At 36.3% G+C, this 22,089-nt stretch overlaps 1 protein-coding gene across 4 annotated transcripts in view; it reads left to right on the forward strand.

The window, feature by feature from the left end:
* LOC139979811 (bombesin receptor subtype-3-like) overlaps positions 1-18,108 on the forward strand; it is a 54,886-nt gene extending 36,778 nt beyond the window's left edge. For 3 of the 4 annotated variants that reach the window (XM_071990938.1, XM_071990939.1, XM_071990937.1), the window contains one exon: positions 14,855-18,108. In XM_071990938.1, coding sequence (XP_071847039.1) covers positions 14,958-16,046 — 1,089 coding nt within the window. In that variant the 5' untranslated portion in view covers positions 14,855-14,957 and the 3' untranslated portion in view covers positions 16,047-18,108. Of the gene's footprint in view, positions 1-9,355; positions 9,448-14,854 lie in introns of all 4 variants that reach the window. The other variant, XM_071990940.1, reaches the window with a different exon arrangement.
* Positions 18,109-22,089: the final 3,981 nt, after the last annotated feature.

Genomic DNA, 22,089 nt, shown 5'->3' on the forward strand with positions numbered 1-22,089 from the left:
AATCACACAAAGTTATGAACTGAATTTTACAGCCATCTGTAAGTGTTTCTACTAAATTATTTAATGATGCGAACACAGAATGCAAATGCATTAATAAACTATTAAATCGAAGGCTACTTCGTTTTCTATTTTTAGTACATGGACCACAGAAAAGTCCATTAATCACCAAAATTTGTTCAAAGCATGAAGTCAACCGATACACACAAAGATCACAGTAATTAGTGAAATGAAAATGTACATTTTAGGATAAAACTCATATGTCAGTTCTTCTACTGTCCTTTTGTGTGTATGTGCGTGTGTGTGTGTGGGGGGGGTGTTTATTTATTTATCGTTGTTTCGAAGTTGATATTAGTTCACCATCAAATATATAATTAATCGTATCTTATTAAGTTAATGCGGGATCCATTTTTACGGGTAAACTTATTTACAAGTCATGCCAGTATTTTTGGCCTCAAACATGTTTTGTTAACATCATTGGAGAACAATTTGTTGACTCATTTAATGCAAGTAATTGTATTTACGTACAAGTCAATATTTGAGTTTGTACAGCGGGACGCGCTAAACAGTAGTAGGCAAATTAAACTCGTGTTATTAGCAATGGGAACGTTTCACTTACGGGCACTCCGTGCATATATGCTGAAGCCTTAATCGGAATACGTATAGTCAAACCTGAGCTAATTCTTCAACTTCACTGTTTTCACGAGTGATGGCAAGAAATTTCCTCTTCTGCAGGAAAAGTCATTACGGTAGCAAAGCTGATACCTGAGTATAGCAAGCCATGTATAATGATATACCTCACATCGGAGTCATATCCATATCCCCTTTAATGTAAATGTTTACAGGTTGAAAGCACATATTAAGTAACACCGATAAAGGCCATATTGACTAATTTTCAGTTATCTTACTTGGTAAATAGTTTACACGTTGTACTAATCATACCCACATATAGCTAATATAACCTAAGTCAACTTATAGCTCCGTTAATTTGCAAAACCCATACTGGTTGGATAGCTTACACGGGCATTTCTATACGGATACATAGCAATGTGTACCCTGTAGTGGGTGTATGAAACTTGCACGTTTATAGTCCCCTGCACTGGGTGAATGGCTTACACCATCTTAGCCGTACACTAATCCTACTCGTATAGACTCCGTCAAAGCCAACAACGGTCCTAGTGTGTTAACAGCGTAAACCCTTAACGGACATTGTCTGGTTTCCCTCTTGCTACATTCTTCCTGTAATCAAAGCAAATTCTTTGTTACTTGAAATTGTAAGAGCAATGACGTAACTTCCAGCCACAACCGGGATTCGAACCAGGACCTCCTGCATTATATTGTGGCACCCTCATCATAGCATGTCCACAGGTTCGAAACCTGTATATACATATGTGTACATTGGGGAAATAGTGCACTGACGCAACGAAACGCATTTCTATCACATCACATAGAACTATATATATACTCAAGTATATTAAGCAATCGCTGTTGAGATGTGGGTAGAAAATTGCGTTAAAGGTAGACCTAGCTATAAGCTATCATGCTTGTGTTGTAATGTTATGCTTTCAAACAATGTTTGGTTGTGTGCGTAAGAATATGGCGTTTTCTGGCGTTTTCTGTAAGCCACATACCCTTAAACACTTTCTACAAAATTAGATTTCATAATGTTAAACTTTGGCATATCATTCACAGCTATACGACCTAATTTTTTCCTGGCAAACTATCGGAAATGATCTTCTAATTACGGCATGTTTGTTCAATTTCACACTATTTACATATAGTTGTAACTTGTAACTCTCGGTGTACGTGCATGACATTGTCAAATTTAATTTACATTTTAAATGAGATATTGATTATTCAAACAGTCCCAGTGGTGTGCATACATTAACAGTAAGATTAATCAGATTTCATAACGATATCTAGGAAATATTCCACTTAAATCAATCGATGATGTATGTGTTCGGAATAACTGCAAGATATGTGGTACCTGTTAATGGCCCAAGGGTGTCTCGTCGTCAAACTATGGATGTATGTATTAACAATAATTGTTAATTGGATGTAGCAATCCTTATCTTGAACCATGACCTATATGGATGTTTCCTTTAGCAACTAATACATAAATGCTGCAGTGTATAATTGTGTACATGTAACCGATTTTTTCCTAACGATTCGCTACTCTGACAGTTTTCGTGTATTGTTGATCCTCACATGTCATTTGTAGGCCCAAAAATGTGCTAGAACGTCTGATATTGGTCGCCCGTGTTCAAATTTCAAATTGCCACAAACATTTACATATGTCACTGTAGTACAGATAGTAACCCATACTGAGAGGCTTTATTATCTATGCAATAATCCTCTATGCAATACTCCTCTATGCAATAATCCTCTTTGCAATAATCCTCTATGCAATAATCCTCTATGCAATAAATTCTCTATGCAATAATCCTCTATGTAATAATCCTCTATGCAATAATCCTCTATGCAATAATCCTCTATGCAATATTCCTCTATGCAATAATCCTCTATGTAATAATCCTCTATGCAATAATCCTCTATGCAATATTCCTCTATGCAATATTCCTCTATGCAATAATGCTCAAGGCCTGGGAATAGGTTGGAGGACCACAACCTCTGGGAAATTAAACTTTGTGAAAAACGAGGGCAAAACTTGGACCCAATGCTGATGACCTTTAAGTTAACACTGTTTCTCCGCGTTCTCAACTTTTAACGCGTTATCTAATAAATTCTGAATCCCTTACTTATTACCCGAATGGGAATTTCGGTAAAATATTTGTCTTTAACCTTTAAAAAACAACCTCTCAAGTCATTTTCATGCCATCAGCTTTGACATCAATTTATTCTATTATATATATCTATTTTTAAATTACATATTTTTTTTTCTTTCACGTTTGAATATTTTGTTTATATGCAGAGTGTCAGTTGAGTGGGGTTGAGGTGAGTTGAGTAGAGATAACATTATGTCAACTTACAGAATTCCAATATCACGACAGAGAAACATCCAAAACATATGAAATTATTGCAAACGTTGTTGGTTTGGTATACATTATGTACAACAACTCACATCAAACCATCCAAAGGTCAGATATATTGATTCAAGGGGATATGGACACTACAGGATCCTGTCATATCTCATGGTGGACCTCTTTAGTCTTGGAGAAAGTTAATTTGATCAATTACGTTTCGTTGCATTAGCCTAAATGACCCCCTTTATTGCTACTTAGAGCATAGGCGTAGGAGGCGGGGGGCTGGGGGGGGCTGCAGCCCCCAACCAAATTTTTCTGTGAAAATTCGGGCAATATGTTGTGAATTTTTCGGGCACCTACTGAAAGAAGAATAATTAGCAGTGTGTTTTTTATTTTTTTAGGTAAAAATTCTGCAATATGCTGAGAATTTTTCGGGCACCTAGTGAAAGAAGAATAATTTGCAGTGTGTTTTTCAATTTTTTTGTGAAAACTGGGCAATATTTTGAGAATTTTTCGGGCACCTACTGAAAGAAGAATAATTTGCAATGTGTTTTTCAATTTTTTTGTGAAAACTGGGCAATATGCTGAGAATTTTTCGGGCACCTAATGAAAGAAGAATAATTAGCAGTGTGTTTTTCAATTTTTTAGGTAAAAATTTTGCAATATGCTGAGAATTTTTCGGGCACCTACTGGAAGAAGAATAAATTGCATTGTGTTTTTCAATTTTTTAGGTGAAAATTCGGCAATATGCTGAGAATTTTTCGGGCACCTAGTGAAAGAAGAATAATTTGCATTGTGTTTTTCAATTTTTTTGGTGGAAACTGGGCAATATGCTGAGAATTTTTCGGGCACCTAGTGAAAGAATAATAGTTTGCAGTGTGTTTTTCAAATTTTTTGTGAAAACTGGGCAATACGCTGAGAATTTTTCGGGCACCTACTGAAAGAAGAATAATTTGCAGAGTGTGTTTCAAATTTTTTGGTGAAATTTCGGCAATATTTGAGAATTTTTCGGGCACCTACTGGAAGAAGAATAAATTGCAGTGTGTTTTTCAATTTTTTTTGTGAAAACTGGGCAATACGCTGAGAATTTTTCGGGCACCTAGTGAAAGAAGAATAATTTGCAATGTGTTTTTCCATGGTTAAACTTATATTATTATTATTGTTGTAACGACTCCCCCAATATTTATAACCAATATGGAAGGGTTATAACACGAAAAATGATTGTATGTTATTGGCATGTGATGTAATAACCGATGATTGCCTATATGATTTGCACATGTGCGAGAAAAATTTTGGTTATATTTTTCGGGCAAGTCGTTACAGCCCCCCCCCCCCCCCGAAATCAAATTAGGCTCCTACGCATATGACTTAGAGGATTATCACAATTGTAACGGAACAGTAGGTATTTAAGACTTTTGAAGAACACATCAAGTAATTACGAGGCAACGAAAAAAAAAACGTTGTAAAGATTAAGTAGAAATCTCAACAAGAGTCTTTATAATCGTTATATCGTAATATAGTCGTTTCCCTCTGAACTTTATTCTTCATCCAGTAACCTCATTAGAAGAATCCCCCTCATCAACCAGAAGGGGAAATGAGGCTTCTTTTGCGGCTGTAATTTAGACTTTAACTTAAGGGTGTTTCATTAATCCCCAATCTCAAAGCATTTTTCTCTCGAAAGGCGTGTTTTATGGCTAGATATTTTCAGTACGAATTTCTAGTTTGACACACACGAAAAGTGTCCGGTTATTTTTCCTTTGGCTTCACTATAACTTATGTTTCTACCCTTGACCAAAATCTCCTTAAATTTTTGTTAAACCTGATTATGAGAACTATAAGGCACTCATAAGCGATATACTTCCAGACACTTAACGATATCTCCAAGTACCAACTGAGACACACAAAGAAAAACCGGGACATTCTTTTCTTCTCCTTTTTCCGTTCTCATAAATCGCTTGATTTCATCTTAGATGAACCGTTTACAATTATGCCATTTCAAAGTATGGATTGATAGTCCATATCAATGTTACAGTGAAAGTGATTTGTAGTTACATACATGTATTCACACACAATTTATTCTGAATCGATATCTGAACAGACTCATGTCCCTGTAAGGAACATATGATACCCGATCATCGTATAACTTTGGTGGTTGAAGTTGTCGTGGCTTTTAGAGAGATAGAGAGATGTGACACAGCATTTTATGACGATGAATTAGGCTATGATAAGGCTATGATAAAATGTGAAAGGGATAATTCGGTGACAGAGAAAAAATGTAACACTTATCTTAGTTGAGAACTTTATTATTATTATTTTGGCCTACCAGTCAACATCTTGTTGATTGAATGTATACTGGCTTACTCTAGAATGTAGACCATGTATACTGGCTTACTCTACAATGTAGACCATGTATCCTGGTTGACTCTACAATGTAGATCATGTATACTCGTTGAATCTAGAATGTAGACCATGTACCCTGGTTTACTCTAGAATGTAGACCATGTATCCTGGCTTACTATAGAATGTAGACAATGCACCCTGGCTTACTCTAGAATGTAGACAATGCACCCTGGTTTACTCTAGAATGTAGACAATGTACCCTGGTTTACTCTAGAATGTAGACAATGTACCCTGGTTTACTCTAGAATGTAGACAATGCACCCTGGTTTACTCTAGAATGTAGACAATGTACCCTGGTTTACTCTAGAATGTAGACCATGTACCCTGGTTTACTCTAGAATGTAGACAATGTACCCTGGTTTACTCTAGAATGTAGACCATGTACCATGATTTACTCTAGAATGTAGACCATGTACCCTGGTTTACTCTAGAATGTAGACCATGTATCCTGGTTTACTCTACAAGGTAGACCATGTATCCTGGTTTACTCTACAATGTAGATCATGTATACTCGTTGAATCTAGAATGTTGACCATGTACCCTGGTTTACTCTAGAATGTAGACAATGCACCCTGGTTTACTCTAGAATGTAGACAATGCACCCTGGTTTACTCTAGAATGTAGACAATGTACCCTGGTTTACTCTAGAATGTAGACAATGCACCCTGGTTTACTCTAGAATGTAGACAATGCACCCTGGTTTACTCTAGAATGTAGACAATGTACCCTGGTTTACTCTAGAATGTAGACAATGTACCCTGGTTTACTCTAGAATGTAGACAATGCACCCTGGTTTACTCTAGAATGTAGACAATGTACCCTGGTTTACTCTAGAATGTAGACAATGTACCCTGGTTTACTCTAGAATGTAGATAATGCACCCTGGTTTACTCTAGAATGTAGACAATGCACCCTGGTTTACTCTAGAATGTAGACCATGCATCCTGGTTTACTCTACAAGGTAGACCATGTATCCTGGTTGACTCTACAATGTAGATCATGTATACTGGTTTACTCTACAATGTAGGCCATGTATCATGGCTTACTCTAGAATGTAGACAATGTATCCTGTTTTACACTAGAATCTAGACCATGTATCCTGTTTTACTCTAGAATGTAGACCACAGCAGGTGGTATTTTATGTCATCAAGGGAGATGTTCTTGAAAACCCTGGCGTTTCCATTATACCATGACCTTGTAGATTTTTCGTCAAAACACGTAACTTGTTTGAAATGCCTCAAGATATCAACGTTTATTTAGAATTTTATAACAATAAATAATTAAAAAGTTGATTGGCGTATTATAAGATATGCTGCTCGGATCTGCCATGACGACAGCCATCATGCATGCTGCTGTTGGCAAGATGGATTCAAAAGATGACATCACTTAATATGTAAAATTTGTCATCTTTGCCGTGTACAGAATGTTGTGAATTAGCAAATCGTTTACTGGGACTTTGAAAAAGAAATAAATTAAGCCAACCGAGTTTAGCATTAATGACACTTGATACTGTTAGATATTACCTTATATATATGAGTGTAATATATCGTACATAGTAAGCAACGCGCTGAGAACAAAGTCATCAATATTCATGAGCCATTCAAATCAGTTTACGTAAGGTACGCACTACAATGCATACCGCATTAATTCATATGTGTGAAAAGATGTGATAGCTTAATGCTATAAACAAGAACTAGTTCAGATTCTGAAGATTTGTTAAGTATTATATCTCGATTTACATGCACTAAATCAGAATCATATAGATCAACGACCCCAAAGATGTAGTGGATGGGGACCATAGTCGCATTTTCAATTCCCGATAGCTTCCCACTAAGGGTCGAATTACCTTTAAATGATAAAAACAGTTGTTTGATTTAAATATCTTAGGACATTTTCGTTTACCAACTGTCACGCTTTAACGCTGTATCTCGGTTATTCACAACTTTTGAAGATATATAGGCGTGAAACAAATCCGATGTTTGACATGCTTTTATCATAACATGAATTCGAAACCCAAAACCCTCATGTCTTGAAAATAAAAATCTTTTTAAATTATATTAGACAAGCGGTGTGTGAAATTGGTTTGGCGAAGACTCATCGCATATCCATCTGTTCTTTAGTTATAGAGGCATTTCTATGCTGTACCACTTAAGGTTCATTAACCAAAGATGTATTAGAGGTGTATGTTACCGATGCATGCCCACCAGCGGCGGCGCTACGGGGGCATGATGGGGCATTTGCCCAGTTTTCCTCTTGCACACTCCCCCCACCCCCCCCCCCCCCCCTCCGCCAGTAGCCAGATAGCCAGATAGTACCAGTTTGCGTCTTAGTCATTTTACTTGTAGGAAACTTCACAACGGGGAGGGGTGTAATGGAGAGGGGGACACCACTTCCCCCCTCACATATCACTGTTACATCATTACCCCCTCCTAACACTAAGACATAAATGCAAACAAACAATATGGATAAAACTAAGATACGAAGTAGAAAAAATTTACCCTCTTTCTCACTTTTTACCGATATAATTGTCTCCACAGGCCGCTCCACATGTTTATGCAGATTTTGACAAAACTTCAGTGTCACGTTGACTGAGAAATTCAAATAGTTCTTGCACACTTCACTGAAATCATCTTTCCCCATCAACTAAATACAGATCGATGTCTTAGCCTCTTTTTTGGCCTGCCGAAATATTCTGCATTATGCCTTCTTTTGGAAACGCCGCAGCCAGTTTCGGATCATTAAAATCCATATCGTTATGATTTATAAGAAATTTAAAGTATAAAATTAAAGTGTTTGTCTTTGGGGATGTTAGCTGATGAAGTTTATCATCAAGTGGAAACATTTATACATCTTCACGTCGAGTAATAAATCCATTATAAAAGATACCCTGAAGTCAATCCGTTGGAGGTTCTTTTTTATGTTAAAACAAGGAGAAAGGAATCACACTTTAGTATTTTCATATCTCACACAATTCTGGCCTCATTAAGCCTCAACAGGTTCAGTTAAGTGTACTGAAGGTCAGTGTTTGCATGAATTTTGAGGGAGGTGCCTGAACTATAAAGGGTTATCGAAATCGATCGCTAAGATATTTTCAACGATACTTGAGATCTTTTAGAACCATGCAAAACGATAACAGCCCATTTGCTAAAAAGGTTTCGTGACGTTTCTCAAAATCTTTGCCCAAATCTTCCCAATTTTGTCAAAGTCTACATTGGATTATTTAAGCTTAGCAACCGAGTCATTGTCCTCTCTTATTACCTCGTTTTGTTTCAAAGGACGTGCATACTTTAAATATATGTGCTAGTGCATGCCTATGGCAAAAGGTTCCCCCGAAAGATGCTAGAACTAATGAATATCTACTTTAATTGCCTACGTTATAAAAGATTACTTTGTAAAGGTAAAATGTTTGTTATTTTTGGTGCATCTACTGTATAGCAGAACAGAAAAGAGTGGATAGGTGATTCTTTAAAACAAACGTGATGGACAAGTTAAACGAAGGGTACGCTAAGGGAGAGGGTGGGGGGGGGGGCGGAGAGGCGAAAATTTGGAGGGCAGTGTTTCAGAACTAGTTGACATGAGATTTGAGGAAGCATACAGCAAAATCACCTCAATGCGGTCCAACGAGAGGACCCTCTTTGCTTTCTGTACCAACAATTTCAAGTATTTGAATGTTTTACAAAAAAAGGTCACTTTTCAAATACCTACAAGGTCACTTAATCATTGTAGAAATGGAAAAGAATACAGTCTGTTTATTAAAAATATGGTAAGGTACTTTTAATCAATGAGAACGGACACTAAAGTTGAAACTACATAATTACAATCTTTATTAACAACAGCATAGTTTTACATTGGCAAAACTGCAATAATTAATTAACACAGAAGGACGTCTATAGTAAGGTAAAGAGAAGTACAGGCCTGGTGAATATTTGCTCTTATAATATCATCTATAGTCAGCAATTTTCTTTCCCACTCAGATTGAAAGTATTAACATTTGGTTGTCAACGGTCGCGTACCTGTCACTATGCAATGTATCATCATGTCCAGGCCTATTCGTATCAACGTAACGGTTAGTAGTCTTCACTGGTGAATATACTTGAACTGTCGAAATTTTTTGTTTAGAGTAATGTGTCATATGACCATTGATATTAACGTGTCATATAAATATCATTGACATGAACAGAGAACTCCAGAAATAGTTAAGAGATCCAGACAGACAATTAACAAACTTACTGGTAGTTAAAATTTCCCTTACGGTCATGTATTATAAGGTTTGGAGAGTGCTCGTCTTTCTATGCGTTTACCAAACCATTCTATGCAAATTGGTTGTCATCAACAGTCACTTGGGTTGTTTAGTCAAGTTGAAGCCAGGTCCAAACTAAGACCGATATAGAGATAATGACAAGCCCTCGATACGAACTCAACTTGACTTTACGTAAACAATAGTATACGCCAGTCTGACTAACCCTCTATGTGTGTACTTTCAAGCGTGACTATACCGCCCATCTATATGTGTTTGCGTATCATTCCAGTTGTTCATAACATATGCGATATTATTCGGCTTTGGAAGATTAGGTTTTGTTATTGTACTGTTACATATTGGTTTTTCTTTTAAATTATGCATTGAGGGATAAACGCCTACCCCACCCCACCCTCACCCCACCCTCACCCCCACCCTCACCTCCTCCCCCCGTTCTTTCTCATTGTATCTTTGGCGAAATGGTCGAGCGTAGAACTTATTTTATTTGAGAAACTTTGTGCAGTTCAATGCGGTCTATGGAACAAAAAAAAAAGGTGTCTCAATTTTAGTTTGCCTTGTGTTTTCCGTTGAAATAGATATTAATGATAATACGCAACTTTAATTGGTAATAAAAAATGAGAAATAAATATCCCAGCAACAGTCACATTTCCAGGGAAGTACTAAAGCCATAATTGCGTTATTTAAAGTACATTTTCAAGTTGCATTCTTAAATTTTCTTTTATTTGAATATTTTGTTCAGCTGTATTCGGTTTTTGGTCGTCCAATAACATCTCTTCGAAAAAGATTAATAATGATTACGAATTCTAATTCCGACTTGCAATTTTATAACAAAATGTCAATGCAGTCGGTGCCATAAGACTGGACAAAATTACCCAATGATTTTATATCATCGCCTTAAATATTTCTGTATTCACTACGATACTATACTTTAACAACTCAAATGTTTTGTATTTGTCGTAAATGTAATTGTTATGCTTATCATAAATATTGCTGAAATTCCTGTTGCTACTAAGATGGCAGATAATATGACACTTTGATGGAAAAGGACAAATATAACACACTGTCAATGGAACACCATCATCTCATTATCAAGTCTCTTAGACAAGGTATGGTTGTTCTAATGGACCCTTCTTTGACTGTATGAACCCTAGTTGAACTGATCAAACCCCTCGATTCTTTTCTATATTGTAGGAAAGAATGTGGTCCGTTATGTCATAATGGTAAATCTTCTTGAATATCTTAACTTACCTATTTTAGTTTTCTTGTGGATTTATCCTTAAAATAAAACTGATACATTTGTAATGATTGCTTAGCTTTAGAGGTGCACTATACTCAATTGGAATTTCATGATATCAATATTATTTACCTCTATGCATGATGAAGTAAAATATTTAGAAACAAAGCTTTTTCAGCTGATTCGCCGCATTCGCTTTGTTGTTACAAGATGAATTTACAAAGTACAACCAAATTTGAAAAATAAAATCATAACTCCGCCATAACCAATGCTGCGAGGATGTGGTGTTGTCTTAGAAATAAAAAAAAAACTTGTCATTCATATTTCATTAATCAACTTTAGAATATTCTTTTGACATAATTCCTTCTGTATTGTTCTTTTACCTTTATTATTATTATTATTTATTGAATTTCATATAGCGTAACCCCAACAAAGTTTTCGGTTGCGCTTTACAACAAAATACGAAGAAAGAATAAACCATTCAAAAGAAAATAAGATATCAAATGGCGAAATACCTTTGAAATTATTACTTTTCATACAATGCGCCTCTTTTCTCCTTACCGTCTATACTTAGCCCGACACTCCTAAATCTATCACTTTTTATCCCTCAACATTTTTTTTTAAATCCTCTTATAAATATTTCGTAACGTAGTGTACTGGAGGCCAGCGGAGGACAGCATCTAACGAAAATCGGTACAAACGGAATTTAAATATATTAAAAGCTTTAAGCCCTGAAGGGTTTCCTGTTTTTGGCAAGGGCAGACATTTTTAACCAAATGTTGTTCATTCGCACTTGTCTTAGATTGGGCAGAGGCACGAATTAAAAAAAAACAAAAAAAAAACATGCGATTTGCTTTGATTTGATAAAATGTAACTTGGTAATTGCTTCACTAACTTTTCGTTTACACTAATTAGTTTTGTAAGGTAAATTTACATAGAATGTGCAAAGTGTCTGGTCATTTGCAAATTAAATCATGTTTTAGTCGGAAAGAAGTCCCACTATTAGCTTTCCTTTGGGATAATTTCTAACTTGTTCATTGGGGCCATGACGTAATTCTTCATCGCTTAATTATTGTCCCATTTAGCTGTCAGTTATTCAGTAAGCCTCTGAAGAAGATCTGCTAGGACGGAAACGTCAGGCCCTCTAACTATTTGTATTTATTACCAACATATTAACTGTCAGACATTTTGCAATAGATACAAACATCGCTAACAGTTTTGTGTTCTCTCATTATATGAGGGAGCTGTTATAGGTATTTCGGGTAGACATTCTAGATACTTCGGTGGATGACAAAGGAAAGTTATGAATTGAAAATATATTTGACAGATACATTATGCTGGATGTCAACATTATACACGCCATTGTCGATTGCTTTAAGTTTAATTAAGGACTGTTTCAGTTAATTGAGAAACAATAGATTTATTTAGAAATCGTTTCAATGTAAACATTCAGGCCTGCACTAAAGCGACTTGCAGTATCATAATCTATCGTAAAGGTGTATGCCATACATCAAACCTAGAAATAGTAATACCTTGAAACTGGAACAGCTAACTATGTTTTTATGTTTACGTTCTTTGTTACACCTATAATATATCAACACTAACATTCTGTCAAAGGTATTCTTTAATAGGTAAAACTCAAGATTTTCATGAATTAATTCAAATTCCCATGTATAGTTCTACTAGTAGTAGTACTATGCAGCATACTGTACATGTATGATTTACTCTCATAAGCAGCACCGGGGTAATACAATACATAGCCAACACACGGTACATATGGGTTGTAAGGATTCTATGGTTGTAAGTCACCGTAACACAACGCACAATACGGTTTAGGCAGTTCCGCGAATTCCAACCACACATGCACAGAATGGACTGGTCTTTTAACGTATTTTTCTTCGTTACAAAATTCTTACCACGTTGTATGTTCCTTGCATTAGTTCCGAACGGTTTTCTTCTTCGATATGTTGTGGAGCTTCAATTTCGGCTCGTTTAACAGGCTCGAACTGATACGGTTCTATGCCTAACAGTAACACCTCAGGTCCACCATCAACTTTCGGTTCAATTTGGGCATGATCATCGCCTTCAATCTCTGCTTCGAATATGAGAAAGGGCACTCTAATTCTAGCCCGATTTCACTGCCTGGTGAAGAACCACTATCACTTTGAACTTCGGTTGCCGCATTTGGTGGTCAATCTGCCGTTCCACGGGAAATTTAGATTTTGATTTCGCGCTGACTTGTTATCGACTTTTTTGTGTATTTATGTACACTTGTCGTAGTGTACGTACGTGTATATATGTTCGGAGGAAACAGCGAGAGCAAACCGTGTTCCTAACATGACGTCACATGACGTCGTGAGATTAGGAGAATTTTCGGGCGAACGAAATTTTAAGCCCCGAAGAGGATAAATTAATTCTCAAATTTCGACTGGAAAAATCAAGTTTTCAACTGGCAGAATGGTTGATATATGTTCTTGAGAACATGCTTAGATGGATCCCCAGAAGATTGGACGTTGAGATTTTCGTGTCATGGCCACTTTAACATTTTCATCCAAAGAGAATTGAGAATAACCATGATAAAGAAAATCATTATAAAGTTTGAGCAGTCTTAAAATAAAATGGAAATATTTCAGTTGTGAGAAATGTCTCCTTTCTCTACCATGAGCGTGATATGGTATATAATCTTTTCAAGAACCTGAAGTATTGCATGGGGAATATGAATGCATTTCATGCGGTGTCAATGACTTATATGAAGAGTAACCGTATGTATTTGAATTAGTAATAGCCAAAGACTAGAGATATCACAGGATTGCCTTCTAATGACAAAGCACTTAGAACAAAACATCTGTACTAATGCGTCAAAGTTGACAAATTAACAACTAAAACAAGGGGACTGTTCAAACTGAGTTCACATTTGGGGCTACTTAAAGTCACTTTGGCACCATGATTTTAGGTAATGTGGACTTTGGCAAAAGTAGCTGCTATTTAGTCGCAATAATTTAAAGTTTTAGAAAATCTCGAGATTGCATGGAGAGGGGAAAAAATGAAATTTCTCGCATGAGTGTCTCGTCGATGATGACCCTCGATTCTTGAATAATATTAATTGTTAAAACTAACCTCAGTCTTCATGAAATAATCTGCCATGGTGCGTTTGTGAATTTCCATTCTCACGGCTTTATCAGTCAAAACTGGTAAAAGTGAGTATACGCGTTAATCAGTTAAAACTGATGTGTGTAATAATTTCTTAACACGTGTTACATTTATGACCAGTTGCTATTGAGGACTTACGAACGGATAATACTAAACACACATTCTAATGTATAATGATTTACTGGACTCACCAGACGACTCTAAAGGTTTTCCATAATTTTGACGACAGTTTAACAGAAAGTGGACGACATGTTACTACACAACGCTTAAATCTGCAATATGAATCATATGAACAAGGTATACTGACTAGTCAAATATAGGGACAGTTGTTTAGACACCTAACCAGTAAATTAGTTGAAACAGCCTTTGAGTAATAAGATCGTCTGTTAGTAATTTTTCCACAATAGCATCCGCTGACAGGTCTAACATATATTACGGTGTTATAACACACTTCAGTTTTTACTGATTAACGGTTGTCTCTTATTCACAGTACAAACTGATCAAATCATGTACATTGGGTGGTTAGGGTCCAAAAATAATTGCAATAACACACTGATTAAAATATGAAAACATCTTGATTTGCTTTGAGTGATAAGTCTTACTTTAAATAGAGAGATGTGAAAAAGTTATGATGAGTTTCTTATCAATTAATGACATACTAGCAATATAACTTATTTCATATAATGCGTTTGTGACTTTGCTGTAATTATTTGCTGGGCTTGCAATTCTATCTGGTTTCAAAATAAAATATGTCTATATATAATAGTCTACCAGATATTATGTCATTCAATATTACCTCTTATTTATTTTCATTTGCTTTTATTTCAACAGATCTTCAGGTCTCACTCTTGTAAGTCTTATCACCATTCAAGGGCCGGAACCAATCTCCTGCAGTTCACAGAGAAAGCTACAATCGATTCAGGCAATACACAAAATGGCGCTAGTAACAGAACAGTATGACTATAACATGTCTGATAACTGTATACTGTTACAAGAAATTACAAGCTATAAATACTTCGTTATCACGGTGTTGAGCATTCTATTCGTGGTTGGAATTCTAGCAAACGGAAGTCTCATTTTGCTGTTCATTAGGGTGAAAGGTCTTCGTGATACCAACAATGCCTTCATCGCCAACCTCGCTATCGGAGATCTTCTGTACACAACTATCTTTATTCCTATAAGAATCTTTGAACAGTTTTATTATTTACGTCCTTTCGGGTTACACTTTTGTTATTTTTCAATGTCCATGAATTACATTTCTCAAGATGTATCCATTTTCTCCCTGACCGCTCTCAGCATACTACGTTTCAGGGCGGTCGTGTTTCCACTTCTCCAACCACCAAGACGCCGTAAATGTGTTACGATGACTGGGTGCCTTGCCATCTGGGTCGTCTCCGCCTTTTTAGCCATGGGCGCGATTCACAAATGTGATTCGTTAACGTTCGTTGACTGCAGCGGGAAGGTATGGCAATTCCACTGGTTAGTAGGTTCGGACAACCTCTTCAAATGGTACAGCGTTATGCAGTTTGCGGTTCTCTTTCTGGTGCCCCTGGTAGTGATCTCGATTCTGTACGGTACCATGGCCTACAAGCTCTTCTGTGTCAATCTGCCACTCGGGAACTCCTCCGGTGGAAGCCACGTCAACCGATCACGACAGAGACTCGCTACTATTGTCTTAATTTTGGTGATCACCTTCGCTCTTTGCTGGTTTCCATATCACATTTACTCTATGATTGACCAGTTCCAGGACCAGGAGAATCCAATTTTAAGCGGTCAAGCTAAAACGACATTCCGTGAGATTCAATTTATTCTAACAATGCTCTCGTCAGTGGCGAATCCTCTCATTCTTTATTTGACAAGTTCATCTTTTAGAAATCACCTGGTGAACTTATTTTGTAATTGCTGTGAGAACCGGCGTTGGATAAGAGTGGATACTAACATCACCACTGTCCGGCCGAGTTGCAAGCCACTGAAACAGGACAGTAAGCGATGTACTTCGCCTTCGTCAACGACAGCTGTTTGAGGTTGCGCAATAATCGCAAAAGATGGACGAAAATCTGACCTTGTCACATAACACAGCGACTGTAGAGCCAACGCATTGGTCTAACTCTGGAAATGGTACCAAAGTATCATAGAGAACATACGTTATATACATATATATATATATATAAATGTTTATTAAATATAAATGTATATATATATATATATAAATATATATGTAATCTTATACAATCATTTTATCAATATATATATATATATATATCAATATATAAAATCTTACATTATAAAATCGTAATAACGTCTCACGAAAATGTAAAAAAGAGATGTAAGGGTACAACTATTAGATTCTGATTTTGTTAATGTTCTGTGAAATATTACGTTTGTCTTTTTACACAATTAAAAAGATAATAGTTACTCTGGTATTATCTGAATCTTTGTGACAATCAATGCTATAACGATATATGGTATATGGTTCAGATCGATGAAATGTATCGGGTTCTCACACTGTAAGTATTAGTTTGATAGTGCCTGGACCTTTCTTAAACCAACGTCAATGGTGACTTCAGAGCACCATTTTCATAACTTTAAACAACTGGATGTGAAGCCATGTGCAATAGTATTATTAATTTGACTAGATGTTTTTCATTACAACGACCTATAATAGAGCACGCACAAGGAATTCGTTTCTGAATGGTTGATAAATATAAATTTGTAAAGTTCGTTCACAGGGATCATTTACCGTTTTGGAAAATTGTCAGGGAGCACAACTTCGAGGGAAGTGACTGCAGAGCATCCTGTTAAAAATTGTAAACGACTAACTAATAACTATGTTATTTTAACTTAATATTAAGAATATGATTTCATATGTCCCTCATATGTCCACGTAAACTATATCATCATTAAACTACTATAGATTAGTATGTGAAGCCATGTGTGTTAGTATTACTGATTTGATTAGACGTTTTTTTTTTTTTTTTACAATGACCTTTTATAGATCACGCACAAGAAATTCGTTTCTGAATGGTTGATAAATATAAATTTGTAAAGTTCGTTCAGATGGATCGGATACCGTTTGGAAAATTGTCAGGCAGCATAACTTCGAGAATAGTAAAAAGCCATTTTTATCAACAATCACATAATTGAAAGCACATGGTACCTCTAACGCACCCCGATCGATCCAATCGGCAGAAAAAATGGCATGCAACTCTTTATTGCATGAAATATTTCTTAATAGTTTATTTCTGCTTGGTATTACGCGTGACCAACCTGTGTTGTGGGATTACGTTAGATCGACACTATTGTAACATATTTTTGTACACATGTGAAGAATGTTCCAAACAGTGTTGTGTTTTGTATTCAATTTTTACTTCGCCAGATTTATCATATAAATAATAAAGTATGTAAAAACTCCTCATAACTGCACCGAATTAACTCAGTCTGCTTCTGCATGGACACTACTAATGATTTATTTTTTATTTGTATTCCATAAATTATCAGACCGATTATTCTTTCCAATGAAATATCTTTTTTTTATGTTATTCATATATGAGGCTCCCCCCCCCCACACCAAAAATAAGAAAATTAGTAGTTATAATATCAGGAAGAAAATCAAAGCATAATTGCAATTTGTGTTTGAATGTGATTAAATGATTTAACGTTGCTTAGTATGCTTTTGTCATTCCAACCACAAATTTTTGATACTGCAATAGTTAATATCTCAAGACGTTTTGAATAAAAAAAGATGGAACTGCACTAGTAATTATATTTATTAATATTTCAGTTATTAATTGTATTTTAAAAATTAGGACACTAGGGACAGAGATCTAAGAATTGGTTGTCTATCCAACTAAGAACAATAGCCAATTGTTCCGTTTCTTTTGTTTCTTAATAGACATTCTAAGTTATTGGTTTGGATAGTTTGTAACTCCAAACAATGTTGTACTAACATATAATGATAATGCCTTGTTCAATTGATTTCGTGTTTGTTCGATTGTATAATACACGTATATCCAAATGATAATTTCAGTTACATATATTCATAACATGTGGACATTCTATATTAGAAAATATACAAATTAACCATGCCTTCTGTGATACCTGTTTTCTCTTGGTGTCGTTGAAACAAATTTGGATGCAAAACACTCCGGTGGTTTCATGAGGATTAAACCAGGACTCATCATCCCCATTTCTCCCCCACCACACCGAACCCCCCCCCCCCAACCACACACACTCACCCATCTCAATCCTTCATAATCGATGCTCAGAATTAAAGAGAGCTGTGGCTTGGACTAACGGGATCGTCACCCTCTGAAAGCTGTTCATTAACTTTCCGACGTGTGCAAAAATCCCGCGACACATTGGTCTCAATAGTTTACGGACCGTTGATTTAAGTTATGACCTGAATCATACTTCAACTCCACGTTTTGACAGGCGTTTGCTATAAGAATACCGACAGCCAAAACATTCAACAAAGACTAGAAAAAAATAGAAGCAGAGTATCCAAATTGACATGGTTGGGGTGGGAAGGGGTGTGAGGGATGGGGTGAGGGTTGGGATGGTTCGAGAAAGACAAAGATATGAAGGGATAAAGTATTTTGTTTAAATTCATGTTTCATTCAGTGCGAATGCAGGTTTTAAATAGGAGGGGGAGTTGGGGGGGGGGGAAGGGTCGTGTGTTCTTAAGGTCATTGCAGCGGAATCCCCTGTAAGGGGGTCTGTGGGTCCTTCGCCAGAACAAAAGTCTAATATTGCATGCTGCTGCACTTTAGGCTATAAATTAGATTCATAATTAACGCTATGCACGGAAAGTTGTGCTCATATCAATAACTAATTAAAAGGACACCCAACACCCACTCAGCATGTTTAATATGCAAAAAGCCAACTCTCTTGATTTCTCCCTTTGTTTCTCTTTGTTCATTGTCCATATTTCTTCCCATCCCCAGCCCCTTTTGTTGAACATCTAACACTCTGCATAAACACCGGACTCCCCCCCCCCCCCCATCCCCTGGTCGATTGCTTAATTTGTACACGAAATTGCTCGTGCGAAAACAAGTTTTGGCTATTTTACTTTTCCGAGTTGTTTGAAGACTGGTATACGATTGCTGATTATCGAATCATTCACATCTGTTTGTCGATATTCCTACAAAGGAAGTGGAAAAAAAGACAATGGGTTATTTTGTTTTAGTTTAGTTTAGTTTATAAAGACCAAAGGATCAGGAAGCCTTACAATATCTTATTATGAGACCCTATCCATGTTAGATCCTGGATGAACACCGGCTTATTTCAAGCCTTCTCTTTTCGATAAGTGTTCAGAGGATAACGAGGCAGGGGTGCGAGGTCGCTCCCATTATATGCTCCCGGGACTACCATGAACATCCGCATCCGACGGACGAGAGTGTATGCCCCAGCATATACCCACTTTCTCAAATACTGAGGTAGGCAAAGGCACCCAATTCGACATCACTGAAGTGCAGCCATGACGAACAAAGTTTATTTTCGAAACCAAGAGAAGAACAAAAGACAAACCCCTTTTCCTTTGATGTTCCGTAAAGAGTTTGGTTTTCCATCACTGTCTTAACCTACAACAAGTAAAATATTATGAATTTGATTTGGTTGTACTTATAAAATTCCATGAACAGTAATTATAAAGGTATATTTGGACTGGGTTTTCTGAAATAATTCAACATCCATTTAAACTTTTAAACTTCTCGAATTTAACGTTATTATTGATTGGGTACATTCTTTCTATAGCGCTTCATTTACTGCAGTAGGTAAAACCTAATCTTAAATCGTTTATCATCGCTTCCCTACTTCAAGCTCAAAATAACCCACACTATCGCATGGAATAAAACACCATCAAGGTGAGCATTTACATAAGTAAACATTCATAACAGCAATTAATCAATCAATCAACTCATAATCGCGGGGCATAATTGAAGTTTATTTTTGCAATATAATATTTTAAACGTCAAATCTTGCTGGTTCGTTGATTTTTATGTGAGGGTTGAATTTTCCCGCTAGCAGCGTATATTGATCGGCCAATGATCAAAACTCCACGATTATTCATGCAAGGTGATCAATTTAACCTTTAGAGGCAGCGACAGTTGGCAACTGACAAGAGGGTGACCACCGTTGGCCAAACGAAATGTATGCAGAACTTTGATACATCGAGAATTAACAGACCCCTCTGTTTTCTACGTTGTATTCCGACCAGCTGAAAATAGTCATCTAAATTCCTCTGATCGTAGTAACTATGCAATGTTTCTGACAGCCGTTTTTATTTTACTCTTTGAGTTATTCTCTTGAAGACGTCAAAGTGTTTTTTCCCCTTACATTGACAAGATTCTCTAGTGGTACTCTGTCCCCTTGCGGCTCCAGAGACTTGTATAGGATGTGACAAGCCTGTCCGAAGCTGACACACCCGATTCACACAGCCTCCTCATACAATCAAACCTATATCACAGTGATATAATATAAAACATCCACAAAAAATATTTGTCGTTTATTAGTACTACATGGTACAATAATATATTATGATAACAATGATATTGTTAATTTGTAATAGTACTACATGGTACAATGATATATTATGATAACAATGATATTGTTAATTTGTGTTAATATTACAGTACAAAGTATTGAACACTAGCATGTGAATCGGCTGCTGCCTGACAATGGAGATTTTCATGCAATTGTCCTACTAGGTGACGACAAATGTGTTTTTCATTGTTATTGTTTTAAGTTAATATTAACTTTTCTCGGCGTACCTGCAGTTTCGTCAGCTGGCGTATGCAAAGGGAGTTGAGGGGGGGGGGTGGTGTGATAGATGTTCAGCTAATCATTAGTAAGTGAAGTAAACTTATATGTAATTTTATAGAACAGGGTCAATCATAGTAAACAAAAACTCAAATCACGTGATCTGCTTTAAGATTGTAACTACCCAGCCTTTGATCTTAAATCTGTTTATTGAGTTGTATTCTGTTGGTAAACATACTCACTAATTCATGAAGGATAAAGTAAAGGCCTACCGCTTAGTAGACCGTTAGGCAAACAAATCACACTTAAACGAAGAAATAGACAAATTAAACTCGTTTGAAGTTAACGAAAAGTAATAATACCTGCATTAAATTCTTGAAAAAGAATATCTTTTCTAGGCTTCTTGAGCCAAAAAAAAAGTGAATAACGAGATTACTTTAGAAGCAGTCAAACGGTTTTGGATAACATAGATAATAGTAGCCAGTTATGTGTGAATATTACTCCTGTATGGATTAATCGGAAATTCAAAAGTTATAACGTAACACAACCAACGTAAGCATAACGCATACATATCGCAAACGTAACGCAACGTTAAGCAAACATAACGTAACGTAAAGCTTTAAAACACTTTGTACATTTGATTTGATTGAAAGAAAACATAATATAGAATATCCCATTTTAAAGGGTTATTTATGAAAGATTTAGGTCCAGTGTTCATTCGTAGATAGACTCCGGTTACTCATAAATATAGTGAAATGCAATCTCCTAACATTAATATCGTAGTAATCAATACAATTGATATTATATAATTGATTATATATCATATGATTTATACAAACTACATTCATTTGGTTTCATACACAGTCATTACCAAACTTTATCATAACAACCTCCTCGACAAATGCAAACAGAACGTAAACGTTTTTTTTTTTTTTTTAAGGAAATATATATTTTACGAATGATAATATAGATCCGCAAAACTTTCTTGTAAATTTGAAAAATCATTTCTCCGAGAAATTATTTTGCTTGAGCAGCCTATCCGCTTAATAATGCAGTGATATGGATTGGACTCAAGTCAGCATACTGATTTACCGGATCGGAATCGATGAGCCACTAGGTCCACGTCCCCGAACGCGCCGCCAGATGGAGGTACTGGAGGCCCTTTTTTTCTCTTGGTCGCGAAATATGTTTGTGTCATCCGAAGCGCTGAAAGCGTTGCTCGTTTCAAGACCGCATCGCCGCCGGCTCGATCAATGCGCTGGTCCTGGTTTATCCCCTAGTCCTCCCCTGCATTTAACATATATTCATGA

The sequence above is a fragment of the Apostichopus japonicus genome, chromosome 14 (assembly GCF_037975245.1).
Source record: "Apostichopus japonicus isolate 1M-3 chromosome 14, ASM3797524v1, whole genome shotgun sequence".
In the NCBI taxonomy this organism is placed as follows: domain Eukaryota; kingdom Metazoa; phylum Echinodermata; class Holothuroidea; order Aspidochirotida; family Stichopodidae; genus Apostichopus; species Apostichopus japonicus.